General features: G+C 43.6%; 1 protein-coding gene across 1 annotated transcript; it reads right to left on the bottom strand.

Annotated features, from left to right (window-relative positions):
- Positions 1-290: 290 nt before the first annotated feature.
- On the bottom strand, positions 291-19085 carry SLC10A2 (solute carrier family 10 member 2). The gene is made up of 6 exons (XM_039255702.1): positions 18709-19085; positions 11542-11660; positions 6809-6897; positions 5586-5761; positions 3424-3581; positions 291-418 (listed from the first exon to the last, which is right to left on the bottom strand). The coding sequence occupies exons 1-6, from the start codon at positions 19083-19085 to the stop codon at positions 291-293; spliced, it is 1047 nt and encodes a 348-aa protein (XP_039111633.1).
- Positions 19086-20938: the final 1853 nt, after the last annotated feature.

Here is a 20938-nt window from a genome sequence, read left to right on the forward strand (position 1 = left end):
CCGGTTCAGGAGTTAGGAGGTTCTTAGTGTTACCGGTGTCAGGTGTAGTCTGCGGTCTGAGGATATTTCTCGGGCATATTTCAAAGACAGTACATATATATAAATATAAATATTTGTCACATTAAGGATTTGGACCACCAGTCACTTGGTACCAAAACCAGCATATCGATTCAATTGGAATTTCAATTTTCACTTTAACCTTTTCCTGCCAAATATCCCATCAAAAACAAACAGATATTGTTATTGCAGAATGTGTACTTTAGATTTCTTCTTTTTTGTCTGCTTGCTGTCTACTTGTCATCTGGCTGAAATCCTCCATTCTCCTTATAGAGCGATGACTCGGAGACTGTTTCAATGTCTTTGCTGTCTGGAAATCCCGCATTGTTTTTTCCATGACATTTCTTGTATGCCACGTAAACTAGAAAGCAATACACACGAGGTTAATCAAGGTTCCTATTAATTAGCTGCAAACTTTCGTTGGGAGTGATCATAACCTATGGCTCAGATATCAGCTTGCACTTCCTGTAGGCTGTGGGCTGCTTGGAGAAAGCAGAAGCCATTCTTGAATTGTACAGCCACTCATGGTGAGAGGGATGATTGTACTTCAGGAAGACCTGGCGCACAACCAGAGGGAGCAGGTGCTCACAGGGCTTCTGCAGGTATCAGCCTTGTGTGTGTGGGGGGGTGCTCACCAAGAAGGACAATGGGCAGTTATTCTGTGCTCACCACCTCCCAGTTATTACGGTCCTCAGGAAATAGGGTCCATGCTAAGGCGCAGGGTCCAACACCTTGCCCTAGTGCTCTGTGTGGGAGGAGTTGGGCTGGAATCATGCTCCATCTCTCCCACACTTCACTCCTTCCTTCCCACGAAGTGGGAGCCTTGGCTGATCTGGGATCGGCTTTCCTCTCTTCTGGGAAGCTGCTAGTGTCTGGTGGCAGCCGTGTCTATCAGCATATTTTTGAGGCCAGCTCACCTGGGCAGACCCCCCCACAGGGGAGAGGAGCAGTGTATGTGGGTAGACGAGCGCTATGGGCGTGTGCACGAGGCAGTGGAGAGGGGTGGTCTTAATAGGCTCATTTAGTTTTTGAGCCATGTTTTCTAATTAAGTTTTATCTGCAATAAGATTGCTACTTTGTTATCTAAATATCTGATTTTTTCCTTCTACTTCTCATTGGTTACAAAGTCAACAGAGGAAGAGAAAGTATTATATTATTGGAACTTCACACTTAAAATCAGTACAGTCATAATGTCTATCTCAGAGGGCAATTGTGAACATTAAGTGAAATAAAATAGTAAAGTGCCTAGTATGGCCCTGGGAGAACAGCCATGCTCAGGAGATGTTAACCCATCATGATGCACAGCTGAGAAAGACAGTGTCCTGCTTCAGAGATCTTAGAATGTCAAGATCCAGGTATCCTTGTTGGTCTCCCCGCTTCTACTAATATATTAATTTTGAAGCCACTGAGCTATTGAAGCTATTGACTTGAGCTTGTGGTTAATTAAAATAGCCCAATAGTTTTATTACAAACTGTTTTCAGCTGGGACCCCTTCAACAAACTTACACCACTAATTTTATTTAACCAAATTTTTTATTCTTTCTTTTTTCCTTCTCCTTCCTTTCCTTCCCTTCTCTTTTCCTTCCCTTCCCTTCCATTTTCTCCCTCCCCCTTCCTTCCTTCCTTCTTTCCTTCCTTCCTTCCTTCCTTCCTTCCTTCCTTCCTTCCTTCCTTCCTTCCTTCCTTCCTCTTTCCTTCTTTCTGTACTTCCTCTCTTTCTCCTTTTCTCCCCCCGCCAATTCCCTCCTTTCTTACTTTCTTGGTTCCAAAAAATTTTAGACTTCTAATCTTTTCACCAAAATATATTTCCAGGCATTGTATGTAATCAATAAAGGTGACTTCCTTGTCTATGTTCTTACTGATAAAAATGTGGGAAAGTATAAGACCAATACCAGTACTTTCCTTCCTATCATTCCTTCTGCTTACCTATCAATCCCTTTTGAGTTAGTTATTCAACTAGGAAATTCACTTAATTGTTCTATCAGCCAGTCTGCTTTCTTTGGCTTTCTAGTAGACATCACTAGCTAATTATGTGGAAAAACCTCAAGGTGCACCAAATTGGGTAGATGTCTATCATATAAGACAACAGGGTAATTAGGCCATGGACACCTATCTCCTGAGTCAGTGATAAATCAGTGGAAAGTTTCGAATGGATCCAGAGAGTCTTATACTAGAAGGAAAACTCTGCTTCAAGGAGAACATTGAAGACAGTAGTACAGAGAACGATTAGCACCCAGAAGCAAGTTGAATACCTATGAGAGCCAAGGGAAAAAGTAAAACCAGACCCAAACAACACTGGACCGCCAGGCAGTCTATAACATAACACTGACATTATTTTTGTCATCCACCTTCACTATATAACCTCCCTTAAAATGCTACAAAGCATAAAACATTAGTCTCTTTTTAAAAGAAGATAAAATTTAAAAATAGAGGTTAGACATCATGAATCCTTGGAGAACAAAATGTAAGGAAAGTTTCACCTAGGTGAAGGCCAGCCAACGGCAGGGGCCAAGGGTCAGAGTTGTATGTGACAACAGACCAAAATTAAAAATCAGATTAGGGGCACCTGGGTGGCTCAGTCATTTGAGCATCTGACTTCAACTCAGGTCATGATCTCATGGTTCATGAGTTCGAGCCCCGCATCAGGCTGTCTGCTGTCAGCACAGATCCCTCTTCGGATCCTCTGTCCCTCTCTCTCTCTGTCCCTCCCCAGCACGTTCTCTCTCTGCCTCTCTCTCAAAACAAGCAAATAAAGAAACAAACAAATAAATAAACTTCTAAAATATCAGATTAGCTATCCCTGGTCCTTAAAATAAAGAACATGTTTGGCTTAACTGTTCCAATTATATGGATATCACATAATACATGTACACATGCGGAGGCACATGTATCTGTCTTCCACTATAACTTAGCCTGATAAATATTCCTTGAATACCACATTTTTGATAAATATCCTATATTTACAAAGCATATCAAGTTGATGATTTGGAAAAAATGACCAGTCGGGGTTCTTAGAAGCATGTAGAAAGACACACAATAAAATGGTCCTAACAGGTTAATATGCCTCCCTGACTACTGAGAAAAAGAAAATTGGTGGAGGTGAGAACCAATCTCTATTACTTTTCACTTAGCAGTCATCTTTACTAGAACCTTCTGATAAAATGACCACCTTTTCATCAGCTGTGGGGAAGTCGTGATAACAGTAGAGGTGGCATTTCCCACCCCTTTACTTCACTGCCAGCAAAAGAGAATTTAATTTAACTTCTACAATCCGCCACCAAAAAAGGTGATTTAAAACAATGCCAGATTAGCAACTTTCTCAAAGGGGAGCATCATCTGTGACACGTGGTGAGCATGGTTCCTTACTGCCTAAGAATATTGCGGCAAAGACGAGCTGGAAGATGCTGTAGATGAGCGGGAACGTGAACACGAGGTTGAGCTCCTCCTGGGTGAAGGAGAGCTGCACAATAGTGGAGCACAGCTGGGTGTTCTGCATCCCCGTCTCCAGAGCGACTGTCCGGCACCTGCAAGACACGTGGAGAGGAGTTAGGCTTTTATTGTCATTATTTTGTGCTTTGTTACTCTGACACTGAAAGCAGGTGCAATGAGAACAGGTGCTTATACGCACGTATAGCTATGTATCTGCTTAATGGATATATTTATTCAACATGTTCTTTTACTCATACTACATGGATACATAACTTCTTAATATGTTAGTATATCCACAATGCATAAATATTCTCTCTCTATATACATAGATAAAGTCTTGGCTTAGTCACCTTTTATGATTGTTATGATCATGAAAAAAGGGATATAAAACATCACAAAACTTAAAAAGGCATATGCCAACAAAAATCGCTGTTGTTGCGGTTTTCTCCTTTCCATATTAAAGAACATTTAGAGATTATAACATCATTTTGTTCAGAGAAACACAGAACACCAACTAGCTCATTTTGCCCCCTGAGCAGTGGAATATATCTATATGTGTGTGTGTATAATGTATAATAATATGTAAAATATGTATGTATACATCTTGTGTATTTGTATACATGTGTATATGGATGTATACAGTCTTATACATAAAGATAATACTTATTTATATTATATAATAATTATTAACAAATAACATACTTATTCAATACACATAAAATTACATGTTGAAATAATATATACATTTATCTTTTATTTATTTTTTTAGCTGAACATATTTTTAATTTAAATTTTAGTTAACATACAGTGTAATATTGCTTAATGTATATTCATTTAAAGCAGATATATATGTAAATAAAAATATACATATGAAAACAGCAGGATCATTTATATTAGTGCTCCATAAATTCAAAGGGGGCTCATTTCCTTCTTTTCAATTATGCCCTTGGTAACAGTGCAGAGCACAGAGCAGAAGCTGAGAAGACGCTCAAGATAGACTATTTGTTACAGTTGCTTTATTGTGAAATTGGTTTTGTATTTCTGAAGAAATCTGGATAAAAAGTCTGCCAGGAAGGTGGTACTGCCCCCGTTCTATAGACGAGAAAAGTTCAGAGGAAGAGTGAGTGCCTGTCCCGAGGTTCCCAAGGTCAGAAGTGGTGGGTCAGAGTGCAAGCCTGTGCAAGCCCAGAGCAGCCTGAGACGTGTAACACCCCCGCTGCCCAGCCCTGCGCATCTCTTCCTCAGCCTCCTGGCACTCTCCAGCTCCAACACCTGCTTTTCTTTCTGCCTGTTGGTTCAGATGGGCTGGCAGGGAAGGAAGAGTTTTTACTCGGTGCCAGACGCATGCTGTTAACAACCCCGGTTCTAACGTGTACCCCTTGGGATGATGAGTTCACCCTGCTGTTGGACGGAGGGCCCCTTGTGTGTCACCAGGCCAACCTAAGTGCTTCTGTTGAAGTTATTCTGCCTGGAGAATAAGGATGTGAGACAATGGAAGAGCTCAATCTGCATTGTGTGGGGAATGGTCCCCAAGAATTTGAGCAAAAGAGGCAGTCAGTATTTTATTTCTGGGGGGCCTGAGTCTATTTAGAATGGTGCGGTGAATGTTATTCTAGAAGAAAGATTTTGAATTTCAGTATTTACAGCTGTTATGGGTTGAATTATATGTTCCCAAATGCATATGCTGCAGGCTTAACCCCCAGGATGTCAACATGTGACCTTAGTTGGAAATAGGGTCATTGCAGGTATGCTTGGTTGAGATAAAGTTATTAGTGTGAGCCCTAATCCAGTATGACTGGTGTCCTTATAGTAAGGGGAAGTTTGGGCACAGAGACACTTCTAGAAGAACGACAATGTGAAGACAGCCATATTCAAGGCAAGGAGAGAGGCCTGGGACAGATTCCCCCTTACATCCCACAGAAGGAATCATCTTGCTGACATGTTGATTTTTGGACTTCTAACCTCCAGAAGCGTAAGATGATAAATTTCTGTTGTATAAGCCATTCTGTCTGGGGCACTTCTCCATAGCAGCCCTAGCAGATGACTACAACCGCCATTGCAGAAGGAAATTCCCAGTCTGATTTATCAAGACACCATACCTGTGCCAGGACTGACCAGCTATTCTAGCCAGTAAAAACCCTAGAGAGTAACCGGCCAAAGGAAATAGCATTCCTATGATCCATAGTTTGGGAGCGATGATCCAGGCGCTCTGGTATAGAATTCCTCCAACGACAGCTATGAGCACAATAAGGATTGCACCTGTGATGGACCCGATCTGGAAGGAAGACACAAGCAGACCCCACAGTTGTGATAGAGAAGTCACCGCTCTGTGTGTTCCTGTCCTGATGACTGTTGTCAGTCCCCCAGACACTCTGGTGCTTGTCCCATGTTCTCAGTTTTAAGGAAATAAGAGGACCTATAATGTGCTCTAGGAGCCTGAAGAAGATGTCCTAGCTTGCAAATTATCCTTGTCAGAGGGGAAGAAAACCCACTCAGGAAGAACTAGAAAACCTGGCTTCCGGATTGAAATCTTCCTGCTCTCCTTCCTTTGGTAAGTCTTACAACTTCCCTTAGACTTGCTTTCCTCATGTGTCATTGAGGATAAAACCTTGCTTAAGAAACCTTTCATGATGATGATAATGAGAAAAGGGATATAAAACTCGACAAAAGTTAGAAAAGCATATGTAAACAAAAGCCACTGTTATTATTGCTTTCTTATTTTCACAGTAAGAAAATTTGGAGATTATAACTTTTTTTTTTTGGTCCAGAAAAATAAAGAACACCAGCTAGCTTATTTTGTCTTCTGATCAGTGGGATATATGTACATGTACATCTGTATCTATCTGTATCTTTATATGTATTTACGTCTGTATATTTATATCATCTGTGTCTATAATCTATACCACTTTATCCATATCCATACCATGTAGTTATAATATAGTTCCCAAAGGGGAATGAATGGTTATTAATGAATGATTACTGATTACTAATGGGTACTAATATCTACCATTTGCCAGGTACTGAACTGGCCATATAGATTCAGAGATAAGTAGCATCTGATCTATTTCTGAAAGCAGCTGTCTAGATATATTGTATAATACAAACCCACAGAACAGAGATCAGAGCAAAATGCCGTCGGGGTGGAGGGTAGAGTAAAAGCAGCGGTGGTGTTTGAGTTGGATGGAATTCTGTCCTGTAGATGGGACCATGGAGGGCATTATGGAAGAGTGATATACTGACAAAACCAGTTTAGGACTTGGAAAGACCCATTATTGCAACTCACACTATGGAACATTTGCAGCCTACAGCATGGGGCACTTACCTTAAGAATGATCTTGGCTTTGTGGGGCCATTTGTGATTAACAAATATTCCAATGGAAACAGGAACAACAAGAGCGACCAAAGACGTACCTGAAAGTGACAGGAGAGCAATCTGATCAACAAAACACGTAGCGCAGGAAAAAGGAAAACAAAACAATAGGCAGCCTGCGAAAGGCTTACGTAGTGTCTCAGTCTCCGTTCTTGAATCCACAAAACAGATTCAAGCAAAACAGCAATAAAACTCCCCTTGACCCACCCTGGCAAATGATTTAATCTTCCTGGTGGAGCATTGCTAATATGGGTGATACAAGTCCTTTTAGAGTTCTTTATACTGCCAATCTTTTACTGTCATTTTGTCAAAATCTTGGCATCTTTGGTCTATGGATCTTGATATCCTGGGAAAAATACCTTTTTAAAGTTTGTGTGTGTGTTTATGCTCTTGGGGTATATGTGGATATTTTACATCTGCCTGTTATGTTACTTCACGGCAGTAGAAATAAAGCAAAAAGTTCAAAATTCTGCAGGCATTCTGTGGGCTAATGACTTCTGATTAAGACCGAGTTCGGTTCTTCAAATCTACAGCAGAGAGGTGAGAGAAGGGGTTGAAAAAGCATGCTTTAAGTTTTCTGGAAGATAATATATTTGGCGACCTCTCAAGTAATTATAATTCTTCGCAGGAACGTGCTCACCCAGCCAGATAAGAGAGCCATACTTCAATTTCCCTGTGTTAAATTTACTGCTGTTCCCATGACATGATGGTTTGTTACTCCGTGTTATTTAACACTTATTTGTCCAATCACTGCTTTTACATAACAGAGTAGCAGCAACCTCAACTTCTCACGGGCTGTTTCTTTATCACACATCCTTTTAAAGCAGTAAGGGAAAGTGCAGTCGAATCATGAAATTTCGAGTGTGGTTGTAGCTCTGCATTGGAGTAGATTCGATGAGGACCAGAAAATGGATTCTAGATCCCAGGGCTGTAAACACAAATTTAAAATGAACGCAACAGGGATGAAAACATAATTTCTTTGTAGCCTTCTGGTCCTCCTGGCACTATAAAGTTCAGCAGTTACTTTGCCCCAGAGATTACTCAAATGGATTAAATGATGGCCAGGAAAACCTAAAGGAAATAAAAAAAGATGGTAGGAGAAAATGGTGGAAGACAGGATACGGAAAAGGGTGGTTGGTGGTCGTGCTGGTAAGAGCTTCCGGAAGAACCCCATTTGGGTATCCTTACATCCTGCTACTTTGGGGGGAGACTTCTTCCTTGGGGTGCTCAGACTATTCCCTAAGTTGTGTCAAGTTTGCAGACCTTCAACTGAAACCACCTTGATCCCAGTTGATTGCACTGCGGTAGCTGACATCTAGCTCCAGATGCGTGGGATGTCGGTGTGGTTAGGGTTTGGTTGCATGTCTTTTTAATGTGTCGGTTCTGTGAAATGGGCTCCCTTCTCCTGCCTGCCCCACCACGTTGGGGCGCCTCCTGCTGAGAGTCCTTACCTCTTTGGGTCCCAAGGATACAGGATGCGTGGGTGGACCATCTGCCCAAGGTGTGTTTCCTCTCCTGAGCAGGTGAGGCCAGGGAAGGTTTTTCAGGGACTAGAACTTGCCCATTAAAGATACTCTTCACCCTTCCTCACACTCAGAGTGTGTGGCTCCCACCCGGAAAGGAGGGTTGGCGTGACTCTCGACTTCCCCATGGGGTAAAGGTTTTCTCTCCTTCTCCCCCTTCCTCGTGTGCCCGTGCTGTGAATGTCTGACGCCCGTCCAGTTAGATGGGAAAGCAGTGGCTACAGTTAGACCCCTGGAACTGGAACGTGGCTTTTTTGTTGTTGTTGTTCACAGAGCAGGTCTGAGAGGAAGGAAAGGTGGATAGAAGCAAGAGGAGACAGTCATGGGGTGGAGGTGGAGCCAGATGGACTTGAGGCCCAACCTGACAAACTGCGGGAAGGCTGCAAGTTGTACAGCCTCTCTGCTCCCTGGTTTCCCCTTTGCGAAGCGGGTAGAGTTAGGAGTAGCTCATGCAGCTGCCGTGGGAATTAGGTGGTGAAGCAGGTGTACTGTTCATAGTGCTGAGAACTTTCAAACAGACAGCGGAGGGGAGGGGGGTCAGCAGCCCACAGCCGCTGTTCTCGTGGCACCAGCGGGGAGCCACCCTCCTCCACCCCGACCTCCCAGGGGAAGGGCTCGGCCAGAGTGCTGTCCCCCGAAGAGAGCCGTGGGTATCGCGTGGAGCCCGGGCTGGGCGTGCTGCCCACAGAGAGAGTGTGCAGACCGGGGGCATTTCCAGCTCAGTGCTCATCTGGGACAAATTAAACCTGTACCCTGGGCCTTAGTTTCCTTGTCTAAAAAGTAACAGCACAACTTGTGAAGTGATTGGGTTGTTTTCTTAAGGGACTAGAAAAACCAATCGCAAGGAGGTTAGGTTGGAAAATAGGCCTGGGGAGAATGGTGAATAAACAGAGCTGGTGTCTTAGTTTTTCTGACTCATTTAAGATTTTTTAAAAATCTTGTTCTTTTTTTTTTTTGCCCTGACCTCTTTCTTAATGACCTTTACCTCCATGGGGGTGCTAATTAGTCTTTCTCATTTTCTCTTCCTTTCAAAATTTATTCATATTAAAGGATGTGCTGGGGCGCCTGGGTGGCTCAGTCACTTAAGCATCTGACTCTTGATTTTAGCTCAGGTCATGATGTCCAGGGTTTGTGAGACTGAGCCTCGGGTTGGGCTCTTTACAGGTGGTGTGGAGCCTTCTTGGGATGCTCTTTCCCTCTCTCTGCCCTCCCCTGCTTACTGCTCTCTCTCTCTCTCTTAAAACAACAAAACAAACTTTTTCTTAAAAAAAGGATGTGCTATAAGTCATGCATACTATAGTTAGAATTATTCAATATTGCCATGGAGTATTTTCCAGAAGGGAATGAACATCACGAAGAGAATATTCTAAAGCTTAAATTATTTTGTTAAACAATAAGTAATGATAGAATTAACACTCCTTACTCAAGAGACAGGTTCTCTGAGAGGCCTGCAATGCACACCACTCAGGTAGTCTACCTTGTTTCACTTGAAGGAAGGTGCCTTCCAAGGGAGTGGACTGAGAGTCAATGCATGAGGCATAGCAGGCGATTCTGCAGAATCACCCTAAAACCTGTTTGCGGGAGATTATATCTGCTACGAAGGAACTCCCCAGGTCAGGCAGAAGGACCTTGTGCAAAAAAATCCCATATTGAATGAGGTATGCCGGACCAGGTTGTTCCTGATTAGGGTTTTGTTTTGTTTTTAAAGTTGATTTATTCTGAGAGAGACAGAGGCAGAGGGAGAAAGAGAGGGTGAGACAGAATCCCAAGCAAGCCCCGCACTGTCAGTGCAGGGCCAGACATGGGGATCTAACCCACCAACCCCCATGGGGATCTAACCATGAGATGCTGACCTGAGCTGAAGTCAGAAGCTTAACCCATCCAGCCACCCGGGCACCCACCCTGATTAGTGTGTTGAAAGTTTGTTCTGATTCAGTGCTGTAGACCTCTTCATGTTTTTGTCACAGAAACAATCTTAGAAATGGAAAAGGGTTGGGGCGCCTGGGTGGCTTAGTCGGTTAAGGGTCCGACTTTCGCTTAGGTCATGATCTCGCAGTTCGTGGGTTCGAGCCCCGCATCGGGCTCTGTGCTGACTGCCAGCTCAGAGCCTGGAGGCTGTTTCAGAGTCTGTGTCTCCCTCTCTCTGACCCTCCCCTGATCACGCTGTCTCTCTCTCCCTCTCTTTCCTAGAAATAAATAAAAATATTTAATAAAAAAAAAGAAAGAAATGGAAAAGGGTTTTAGATGCACCCAATCCAGTGTCCCATGCCAACAGCAATTCCTTTAGAAATATCCTTTTGCGTCACTGTTTAGCTTTGCTCACAGGCTCCTTTTCAGTGGACACCCACATCCTGAGGTGGCTTGTTAGCTGAATAAAGACTGTGCAGCAGGCCGTGTGTCTGTGATATGTACTATCTCAGCTATATCATGACTACAGTTCTGTGGGAAATGCCTGGTTTGAGAAGGTCAGGAGCTGTCCTGTCTTACCCTTCACCCCATGTTACACAAACGACTTAATTTCTTGCTGTTATCTGTTGAACCGGAAACTAGAAAAAAAAGCCCCTTTGGGGTGGGAGTGAACACCTTGGGGCAAAGTGAGTGGAGACCAAGTCATGACTAGCAGATTTGACTCCTGGAGCATCATATACAGGCTATGCCAGTCAATGAACTTCTGAATCAAGATGTGGCTCACAGTTGGGCGTTGCCTATAATACATTTTGTCTGGTAGTTTCCCAGCTCACTAGGTGCCCGAGTTTTAAATCATTAGTGGAATAGATATATATTTTTTATATTTCTTCAATCTGAGTGTCTGGGAGCAAACTCCTGTTTCCGTGAACTATGGTCCTGAGGGTTATGGAAAGGACAGAACCTCTCACACATCAGCAATTTTGGCTTCCTCAGGCCCAGACAGACATGCCTTGAGTCAGCCTTCTGTCTGGTGCCTTTAGTGGAGGCAAGCCAGGTTCTCCATTGGGGTCAAAGTTTGGGACTTGGATTCTGCCCAACCCTCATGCAATCGCAGGCATGACCTGTAACGAAATCCTGATGGGGTAAAATCTACTGCCGGTTGGAGAGGTGAACACTAGCTGGGTCTGAGCCTGGCCTGAGGGCTGACAGAGAGCAGGAAAGTGATATTCAGACACCTTGCAGAGGATGACTTACCTATGTTATCAAAGGGAATAACGATGGTCCCAGAGTCGACCCACATTTTGGTATAGATAAAGAGGCACAGCGGCATCATTCCCAGGGCAAGCAGCGTAGAACATGTGGTCATACTGATGCTGAAAGGAAATGGGCAGGTTGATACGTCTGCCTGGGTTTTCTAGGGGGAGACTTAGCTTCGTCGTGCAATTCACGATGAGGAAATCCTGCGGGAGACTCGAGCAGCAGTACCGTCTAGGCTGATGCGTGGACGTGTGCACGTGCCCGCCTTTGTGCCGGTCCCGGCTTTGGGGGAAATGCTGACATCTGGATTTGTTGCTTTTCTGCTCTGTCTTGGGCTGTTCCTCCCTCTCCATTGGTTCTTGAGGATCAGAGCAGATAGTTAATGACTGTGTAAATTCATTATGAGAAAAGGTGCAAGGTGCTTGGACACACCACGTTTTGGACCTCCAATCAGAGAAAAGCAAACACATCTATACCAGCTGAAACTTGAGGGGCTTTGCCCAGTCTGTCTGTGTTGAGATGAGATGGGCCTCCCTGGTCCCTTGGTGGGGAACACATGTCCAAGGGAGGGAACCTCAGTGTTTTCTTTTAAGGCAGATAGATTACTGCCCCGATGCCTGTAGCTTAAAAACACAAAAGGGGAAGGTGACTTAAAGAACTAAAGAAAACACTCAAGCAGTGGGGGTGGGCCTGGATTCTATTTCTGCTGAGAGATTTACCCTGTGTATTTGTTCAGAAGGACTATTCCTCCTGAGAGCATCTGTGTTTTAGTGAGCAGACTGGCTGGGTAAGCGGACTTCGGCTTTGGACTCGGAGGAATTTGTATGGAATGGTGCTATTTTCCGTAATGTGACAGTGGATGGAAGAGAGGTGTTTGGTGGTGGCTTTTCCTGGTTCCCCTCAAGGGGCCATGAGCACAGAGGCACATTGTCTTCCCAGGGAACCGACCTGTGAAATATCTGGGCCAGACATTTCCACTGCCTGGGTTGGAAGCAGGCATAGCCACTTATGACATAAGGACTACGTTCTTTAGGTAATTTCCTTGACTTTTCTTGGCCAGCTTCCCAATCTGTGAAACGAAGATTATAACTATCCCTACCTCATAGGCTATGAGGACTAATGATCCAGTGACTCCAGTGCTTAGAATAATGCAAGGCTCTCATTAAATGCCAGCTACTGTATTAACTATCCAGTCATAGTGTGTGTGTGTGTGCGCGCGCGTGTGTGTGTGTGTGTGCATGTCTGTGTGCATGTGTTGTGTTGCAGCAAAATACAGGATCAAGAAATTGGAGACATTTTTCTGAAAGGCCTTTATCCAAAACTATAGCATTGAGACTATCAGAGTCATAATTTCTGAAAGGTATTATACTTGAAGGAAAATGAGAAATTATTTACACCCCCGGGTGCCCGCCCTCCACTCTGCCCAACAAACACCAAAACCACACTACACGATGCTAAGCAAAACAGCTGGGGGTGAGGAATTCCGTTTTAATGCATACAACTAAGCACAGTGTTGGCAAAAAATAAGGGGTGGTGGCAATGCTTAAAGGGGGCTTAACTTGCCTAATAACTATTTGTTTTTAAACTGGGGACAACCTCACTTAAAATGTTTAAAGATTTTAGGATAAAAGTACTTATCTTCGTGGAGCTAAAATATAACACTAATAAGTGCTGGGCATGTATGTGGAACATTCCTAAGAAGTTCCATCTATTATGGGACAGATGAACTTGATTTAGATACAAAAAAGGGATGTGAAGGCAGCATCCTAAACCAGAATAATAATTTTCAGAAATAATCCTACTTATAATTAAAATACTGGAGTTTGTAAACTCTCTCCCTTCCTTTGCCATTCTTTTATCTTTTTGAAAAATTATTTTTAATCTTTTATTTATTTATGAGAGAGAGAGAGAACATTACAAGAGAGGGTCAGAGAAAGAGGGAGACACAGAATCTGAAACAGACTCCAGGTTCTGAGCTAGCTGTCAGCACAGAGCCCAACACGGGGCTTGAACCCATGAACCGTGAGATCATGACCTGAGCCAAAGTCAGACACTTAACCAACTGAGCCACCTAGGCACCCCAACATTCTTTTATCCTTTATTTCAAAAATAAATTAGAATGGATTTAAAGTTATCACCATGGAGAGCCTGGGTGGCTCAGTCAGTTAAGAGACTGACTTTGGCTCTGGTCATGTATCTCACAGTTCATGGGTTAAAGTCCCACATAAGACTCTGTGCTTACAATTCAGAGCCTGGAGCCTACTTTGGATTCTGTGTCTCCCTCTATCTCTGCACCTCCCCTGCTCATGCTCTGTCTCTCTCTCAAAAATAAATAATAAAAAACATAAATAAAATTATCACCTTAATAAAATTGTTTTTATTCTAGTATGTCCAACGTGCTTTCCAGAGTGCAGAGCATGGGAGGAGGTGCACGGGGGAGCAGTGTTTTCTACCTGGATCGTACTGTAAAGAGAAGTCTGAGGATTTTTGTTTTAAACTAGAAGGATAATGTTTAGAAGGAAGTTGGGAAAGCTTCAGTTTTAAATTATTGCTACGACAGTTTATGAAATTGTATTATGGTTTTGAGTTTGGCAAAGGCAGTTTCTTGAGGACCACAAGAAAGGACATGTCAGCAGCTGGGGAGGGGACTGGTCTAGCTTTAGTGGGCCACCTTGACCATGAGGCAATGCAGAGGGGCAAGAGAACAGGTGGCCGGAAGTTGATGCCATTTGAACTAACATGAGAGCGATATCAGACCGCTCAAAATGAGATGAAAAACAATTCACAGGTAATAATTTTAGGGAGCAATGTAGGGGAATAGATCAGCAAAAGAAAAAAAGTCCTTTTATGAATGAAGTCTGAAGTTTTATAACAAGCATCAATGTCAACAATAGAAATACTACCATGAGTTTATACTGGAACGAGGAAAATGTAACGAAAGAAAAAAAATTCTTGTCTTTAATTTTTGACTTCAGCTCTATTAGCCACCAGGGAAAGTTGTTTTCTTTTTTCTTTTTCTTTTTGGAGATAAAAACAATAATAAGAGTCCAGTAAATGTTGAGGAATTTGGTGAAGTCAGTGATGAGGAATGTAAAGACCGTCACCATATGAGAAGTGAAACACCAAATTTAACAGATCAACTGAAGCGTATGCTAGAAAGTGGGGATGTGGTAAGTGATAGAAACAATGTTGAACAAAGAATAAGAGACGGGATAGGGCTATTTGGATAGGTCTGGATTCAAATCAGACTCTGACATGTACTCTGTGACCTGGGTAAAGGTTTTGTGCCTTAATTATATCATCCATCAAGTGCAGAACATAATAGTACTGACCTCAAGAGGATTATCTCAAGGGTTAAATACACCAATGTATGTGGAATATTTGTACTGTGTGTGACTCATAATAGTGCCTAATCAATACCAGCTAGTAAAATAGAAATAAATGCTACATGAGAGAAACAAAGCTTGGTTACTCTGAGGGGGAAAAGAGGAAAAGTCAAATATTGTTGGGTTAGTTCTTAGAGTAGAGAGAAGCTGGACATTTATGTGATTTAAATGGGAGAGATTGCTTTGAATTTGTGATAAGTCAGAGGATGGAGGATCTTGAACAACTAAAATAACAACAAACACTGACCTAGAAGATGAAAAATATAGCAATCTTTAGCCAGAGAACAAAGGATGTGGAAGGAAAACCTAGAAATGATTAACACTGGAAAATACAAAAAGGGAATGTAGCTAGTAGATGGCAGCAAAGGAACTGGGGGGAGTGGAGGAAAGGTACATAAGCAGGGATCCCTCAGAGAAGAAGGCAAAGAGAGGAAAACAAGAAAGAAAAGTCCTTGCGTGGTGTGGAGAGGCCATTGCTAAGAAAGGAGATTCGAAAATGAGGATCTCTGGGAATAGAGCCTCAAAGGAGGCAGGCATCTCTGTGTCCTCTGGTCCTGCCACCAGCAGATTTGCCTGAAAATGTCACCTTCACTTCTCTCAGAAACATTTTGTGCATAGGATGCCCACAGCACAGCTAGAACAGGTGAAGATAACTGTATGCTATTCACATTCCTGCAACACGTTTCTAGGCTGGAGTGGCCCGAGATGGAGCTCAGATATGACTTGCTGTATTTCAGTGAGCACGGTCTATAATTTCTTTAAGGGCAGCTGTCTGGTAAATTTTTGTTGTTGTTGTTGTCTATTTTTTTTCCCCCACTGGCGATTGCAAAATGCAATGGCTTGCCAGGTTCCAAAGAAATGGTAAGGGAAGGGGGGATGAGGGGATGAGGAGGAGAGGGGGGAACAATGGGGTGAAGGGGGAGGGGCTGGGGGGCTGATTTGATTTCCTCTCCTAGAAACCGCATCCAGGAGAGCCACCAGAGACAGAGCTGTCTTGCTGGCATAGTGTGATATCTGTTCTAGGAACTGGTAGCCAGTGCAGATTCCTATCGTAAAACAATCACATCTTGACTGCCACTGCTAGAGTCCCAGTGGAAATGGAGAAGGTGAAGGTGAAGTTCTTTTTTTGTTTTTTAAAGTTTATCTATCTGTCTGTCTATCTATCTATCTATCTATCTATCTATCTATCTATCTATCTATCTATCTAGAGAGGGCACAAGTGGAGAAGGGGTGGAGAGAGCCGGAGAAAGAAAGAATTCCAAGGAGACTCTGCACTGTCAGCGTGGAGCCCGATGTGGGGCTCGAACTTGTGAACCATGAGATCATGACCTGAGCCGACGTCGGATGCTTAGCCGACTGAGCCACCGGGTTTCCTGAAGGTAAAGTTCTTAGAGCACAGAACTGGCTCTGGAAGAATAGAAAGTGTTGGAAAACTGTTTCCCAAAAGCTGAGGTGATACTCTCTTAACTCACTTTAAAGAAATATTTGAACCTATGCAGCGCATAATGTCATCATTTTACAGAGCGGCATAATTTAACTGCTTTCAATGATTATGAGCCTTTGTGATGCACGTTATTATTTGCTCCGCTAAAGTATAGTGATGTCTTCTGGTGGTTGTGTTCAGAGAGCTGATTGCCCGTAGATTAAGTGCTACAGAGGCTGCTGTGATTTGTGAGTTGCCTTCTTTGTGTTGTGGGCATTTTTGGTCTTGAGGTCAGGCTTTCGGGACCACTTGCTGCTGTGAGACACAGGCCCGCCCTCTGGGACCTTGCCCCCCATCCCACTTCTTATTTCTCATCCTCTGTGCTGAGAGATAGCACAACAGAGCTCTAGGGTTAGGAGATTAACAAGGTCCTGTGCAAGGAACATTTAGGACATTAAGCAGGACTGGATCTTTTCCTGGGTTTTGTCTGAGGTCTGGAGAGGTGACATTGCTAGCAAGGTGACTGCTGGACCAGAGAGTTGTTGGTGTTATTCGCAAGACAAAGGGGATCTGAGCAGAACACACTTTCTAGGATGAAAATGAAAAGTTTCTCTGCCATATGTCCCATCTGGGGATTACTGTGATTTGCTGAAGGATTCACGTATGTGGATTCAGGTGGCTGTTTTCTACCAAGGTTTCAAATTTTACTTTGCTTCTTTCTCTTAAATATTTTTATTTTTTACAGGAATTGTTATATGAGGTAGACAGGATTGCATGCTCATCTGTTTCAAGACAAATCAGATTTCCTTGACACCACAGAAAAGTGTCAGCTGGGGCTTAGATTAGGTCCCTACAGTCTTTGCCTGCAGAAAGAAATCTGTTCCAACAGCCAAATAACCCAGCATTGTGAATACGTTCCTGTCTTACAAACTGATTACACATGAGGCATTATCTTGAGATATAAGACTCCTGCATTTTGTTGAAAAGTTACAAATACTCTGTAAAAGCTGTTTGGTGGAAGTCAAAGTCCCATATTCAATTTAGGTCACTCCCCTTGGTTTAGCGGGTGAATTGTCACCTCTGTGTGCTTATGTCCAGATCAGACTAAGTTGTGGTCTAAAAGGACCTTATTGCTCTGCGGTGGTTCACAGATTAACTAAACCTGAACAGCACTCACCATCCTTTGTTCTTTACAAGCCTTCCTTAGGTGGAAAAAAAATCTCTTGCAAGGAGGTATGGTCTTTCCTTAAGTGAAAAATATGTGAAGTCAAGACACACAGCTTGTATGGCTTTTCTAAGGCTTCGGGGAGATCAGCACCAGCTGAGATGAGACGGCAGGCTCCCAATTGCTCAGTGGACCCTGTCTCAACGCGGAATGTAGTTTTACATTTTGCGGTGGTTACATTTATACACTGTAAGCTTCTCTCTTCTGAGCATCGTGGCTGGTGATTAACAGAGCCTACTGCCTACTGTACAGTATTTAATAAGCACACGTTACATTAACACCTGGCTGCTTTGCAGAAATGCATACTCTTCCCAGGAAATGAGGAATTGTCAGGTAAGGAAAAAAGACGTTTTCCTATTCAACTTGAAGCATTAAAATTCTTGGTCTCATCACATTAATGCTTCGTCTTACTTCTATTAGTTTTTTTTTTTTCTTTCACTGCTAGTTCAGACTGGCACAGGATGAATTGGGCAAACATTGCAATTTAGATTACTCTGTGGGAAGCAGAGAAACCATTTTCTGTTTATTTTATAGTAAGGTAAGCATAATTTTAAAAAAGCTGCTGCAGGTTTTTGTTTTCTCTTTTAATGCCAGTAGAAGTGAAGCAAATGTACAAATTCTTCCTAAGGCTTTATACCCAGAAAGAGCTTGTTCAAAGAACTGGCTGTATTTGGGGAGCTGACCATTCTCTTAGCATAGATTCTAATGTTTAATGAACGATTGGATTGCATGATTCCACTCGGAGATTCTGGTCACCACAAAGAAAGATTGGTTGGTTTCTCATTTTGTTTTTGCTGATGCTAACAATGCAAACTTTTTCAGGAGCACTGGTGGCTTGGACAAAATTTCTTTTCTGAAACACTTCAAATCTTTCCCCAAAGATTAAACAGCAACTATCCAGCTCCCTGTTTGCTGAGTGAGATTAAAACCCACAAATATAAAATATAACCCCCAAATCCCAATAGCTAAACAGTGGCGCGGGAAGTTGAGGGAACGCATTTATTCTCTTCTGTTTAATTCCTCAGTTGCACCCAAGATCAGAGCCCGATCACATGGACATCACAATGACATCGTCTCCTGACAAGATTAATTCAATGTGATTACAGTACGCGGAGGTTTAGATATCTTACCTTAAGTCCATGTCCCCATCGACCCAGTAGGCCAAGATATTGGAGGCAGTTCCTCCAGGACAACATCCCATGATGAGCACTACTACGGCTTGGATGGGAAGGATGTCAAAGGCCACTGACAAGATGAACCCCGTGAGGGGCATGATTCCAAACTGACAGAGGAAGCCAACACAAATGCCCCACGGCCGCTTTAAGTGTCCTAGGAATTTCTTGATGTCCACATTGCATCCCATGGAGAACATCACCATGGCCAAGAGGATGGTCAAGACGGTGCTCAGGACCACACTGAGAATGTTATTGAAATTGCTCTCAGGCAGCACGCAGGATGACCCATTGCAGACCGTGGCACTGGCCGGACAGCCCGCTGAATTATTCATCGCCGGAGATGCTGCCCCAGATGGCCAGAGGCGTCCACAGAAGGACCACGCTTCTGCTGTCCACTAGATAAAGAATGCCTCATTCAGCCACGTCCAACTTTTAAACCCTTCTCCAACATGTGTCACTGGTATCTCTTTCAAAAGCGACCTCAGGGGCAATAAAAGAACAATAAATGCCAGTATGTCAGTTTCCAGAGGTAACATTACAACACAGCACAAATTATGAATCATAAAAGCCCTGCCAAATTATTGGTCCGCCGGAGAATTATAATTAATCATTTATTGGCATGATAATGAAGCGGACCATATAAAAAGAGCTGTGTTAATGTTTAATGCCGGGGAGGTTTGTGAAATAATTCCAGTTAAATGACACTTAAACCCAACTGAGAAAATGACAGAACATTGGAGGGTGTAAGCCGTAGGAAAGCACGCTGTTCCCTCAGTGGGGGGACTGGGTCCTAAAAAAGTCCAAGTGTTCTGTGCCTAGTTAAACTGCAAAATAGTGTCAGGCTCTGACCTGGGACCCAGACCTTCAATTTCCTCCCTCAAAGAGTCTTCCTACTGTATCGATTGGTCTGCTTGTACTGGTCTACAGTGTCCCTAAAGTAAAAGTAAGGTTCAGAAACGTGTAGGGTTTCGATGCAAACTTATGGGACAGTAACACGCAGGAGGGTAGAATGTTCTCTGTGTGGTCTGGTGGGAAGGGGCCTGATGAGTAGAGCCACCCTCAATTACGCAAGTGATTATGTGTGTGTTGCCGTGGTAACCAAGTGCCCCCCCCTCTTTTTTTTTAGATAGACAATCATTTAGAGGGATAAACCTCAGAGGATTAGGTCAAGGTGACAGCTCTTTGTTCTTGGAGTCAGGAATTGGTATCATTTTATTTTTTGATCCGTGGTAGCGCTGGTGGTTGGAGGTTTCAAGGGAGGCTGGTTTTTGTGAACGTTAACTGGTCAACCTCATTACAGACAGGACACGGTACCTGGTGTGTAAGGAAGGCAAAAGGGAGGTAGAGAAAATAGTCTCTGTTCCCGTTCTCAGAAGTTTACAATCCAATGATTGCATCAAGATAAAATGGAATGTTTCCATCAGGATTCTCAGTCTATAGAACAAATTCTAATTTGTTGTCCAATTTAATCACGTTACCTTAAGGAGCATGAGCATTCCCATTTTCCAGATGAGGACTTGAGGGCCAAGGAAATGAAGTGCTTTATTCAAAAGCTACTCCGCTGATAACTCGACACCCCGAGACTCAGTCTGGCTTGGGGAAAATGAGAAGTACCTTAGAACAGAACTTCGAGAAGACTCAGTGTGTGCAGGAACCTGCAAGGGACTCGTTACAGCGCAGATCCTCCTTCCGGAAGTCTGGGGCGAGGCCCAGGGTGTCTGCATTTCTGACGAGCCTGGCGTTGAGGGTAATGATGCCGAGGCAGAGGACCACACTGAGCATCAAGGCCATGGAATACCAATGTCCGGGGGCGGGGGGCACCGTGGCAGCCAAGGTCGTGGAAATGGAGCTTACCGGTCACAGCTGAGAACAGCATTTAGAGAGCGACTCGATACGGGGAGTGACCTTTCTCATCGCTGAGTGCACAGGAGCTGTGAGCACCCAGCGAAGGAATCGGTGTGGGTCAGATGACCCAGCTGCCGGGAGTCAAGGGGGCTCTGTCGCCTTAATCTGGAATCGAGCTGCTGGGAAACGTCAAGCGATGTCCTCGAGGGGTGACCTCGATTCCCCTCCTTGCTGCGGCAGCTCCTGCCCCCCAGGGGCCCTCCTCAGCTGTGCCTGCATGGGTGGCAGTGCCCGGGAAGCCGTCCTGACTCTGTCACTACCCTTCGTGCCCCCGCAGCTA

The sequence above is a fragment of the Hyaena hyaena genome, unplaced genomic scaffold (genome assembly GCF_003009895.1).
Source record: "Hyaena hyaena isolate Hyena2069 unplaced genomic scaffold, ASM300989v1 scaffold_541, whole genome shotgun sequence".
Lineage (NCBI taxonomy): Eukaryota > Metazoa > Chordata > Mammalia > Carnivora > Hyaenidae > Hyaena > Hyaena hyaena.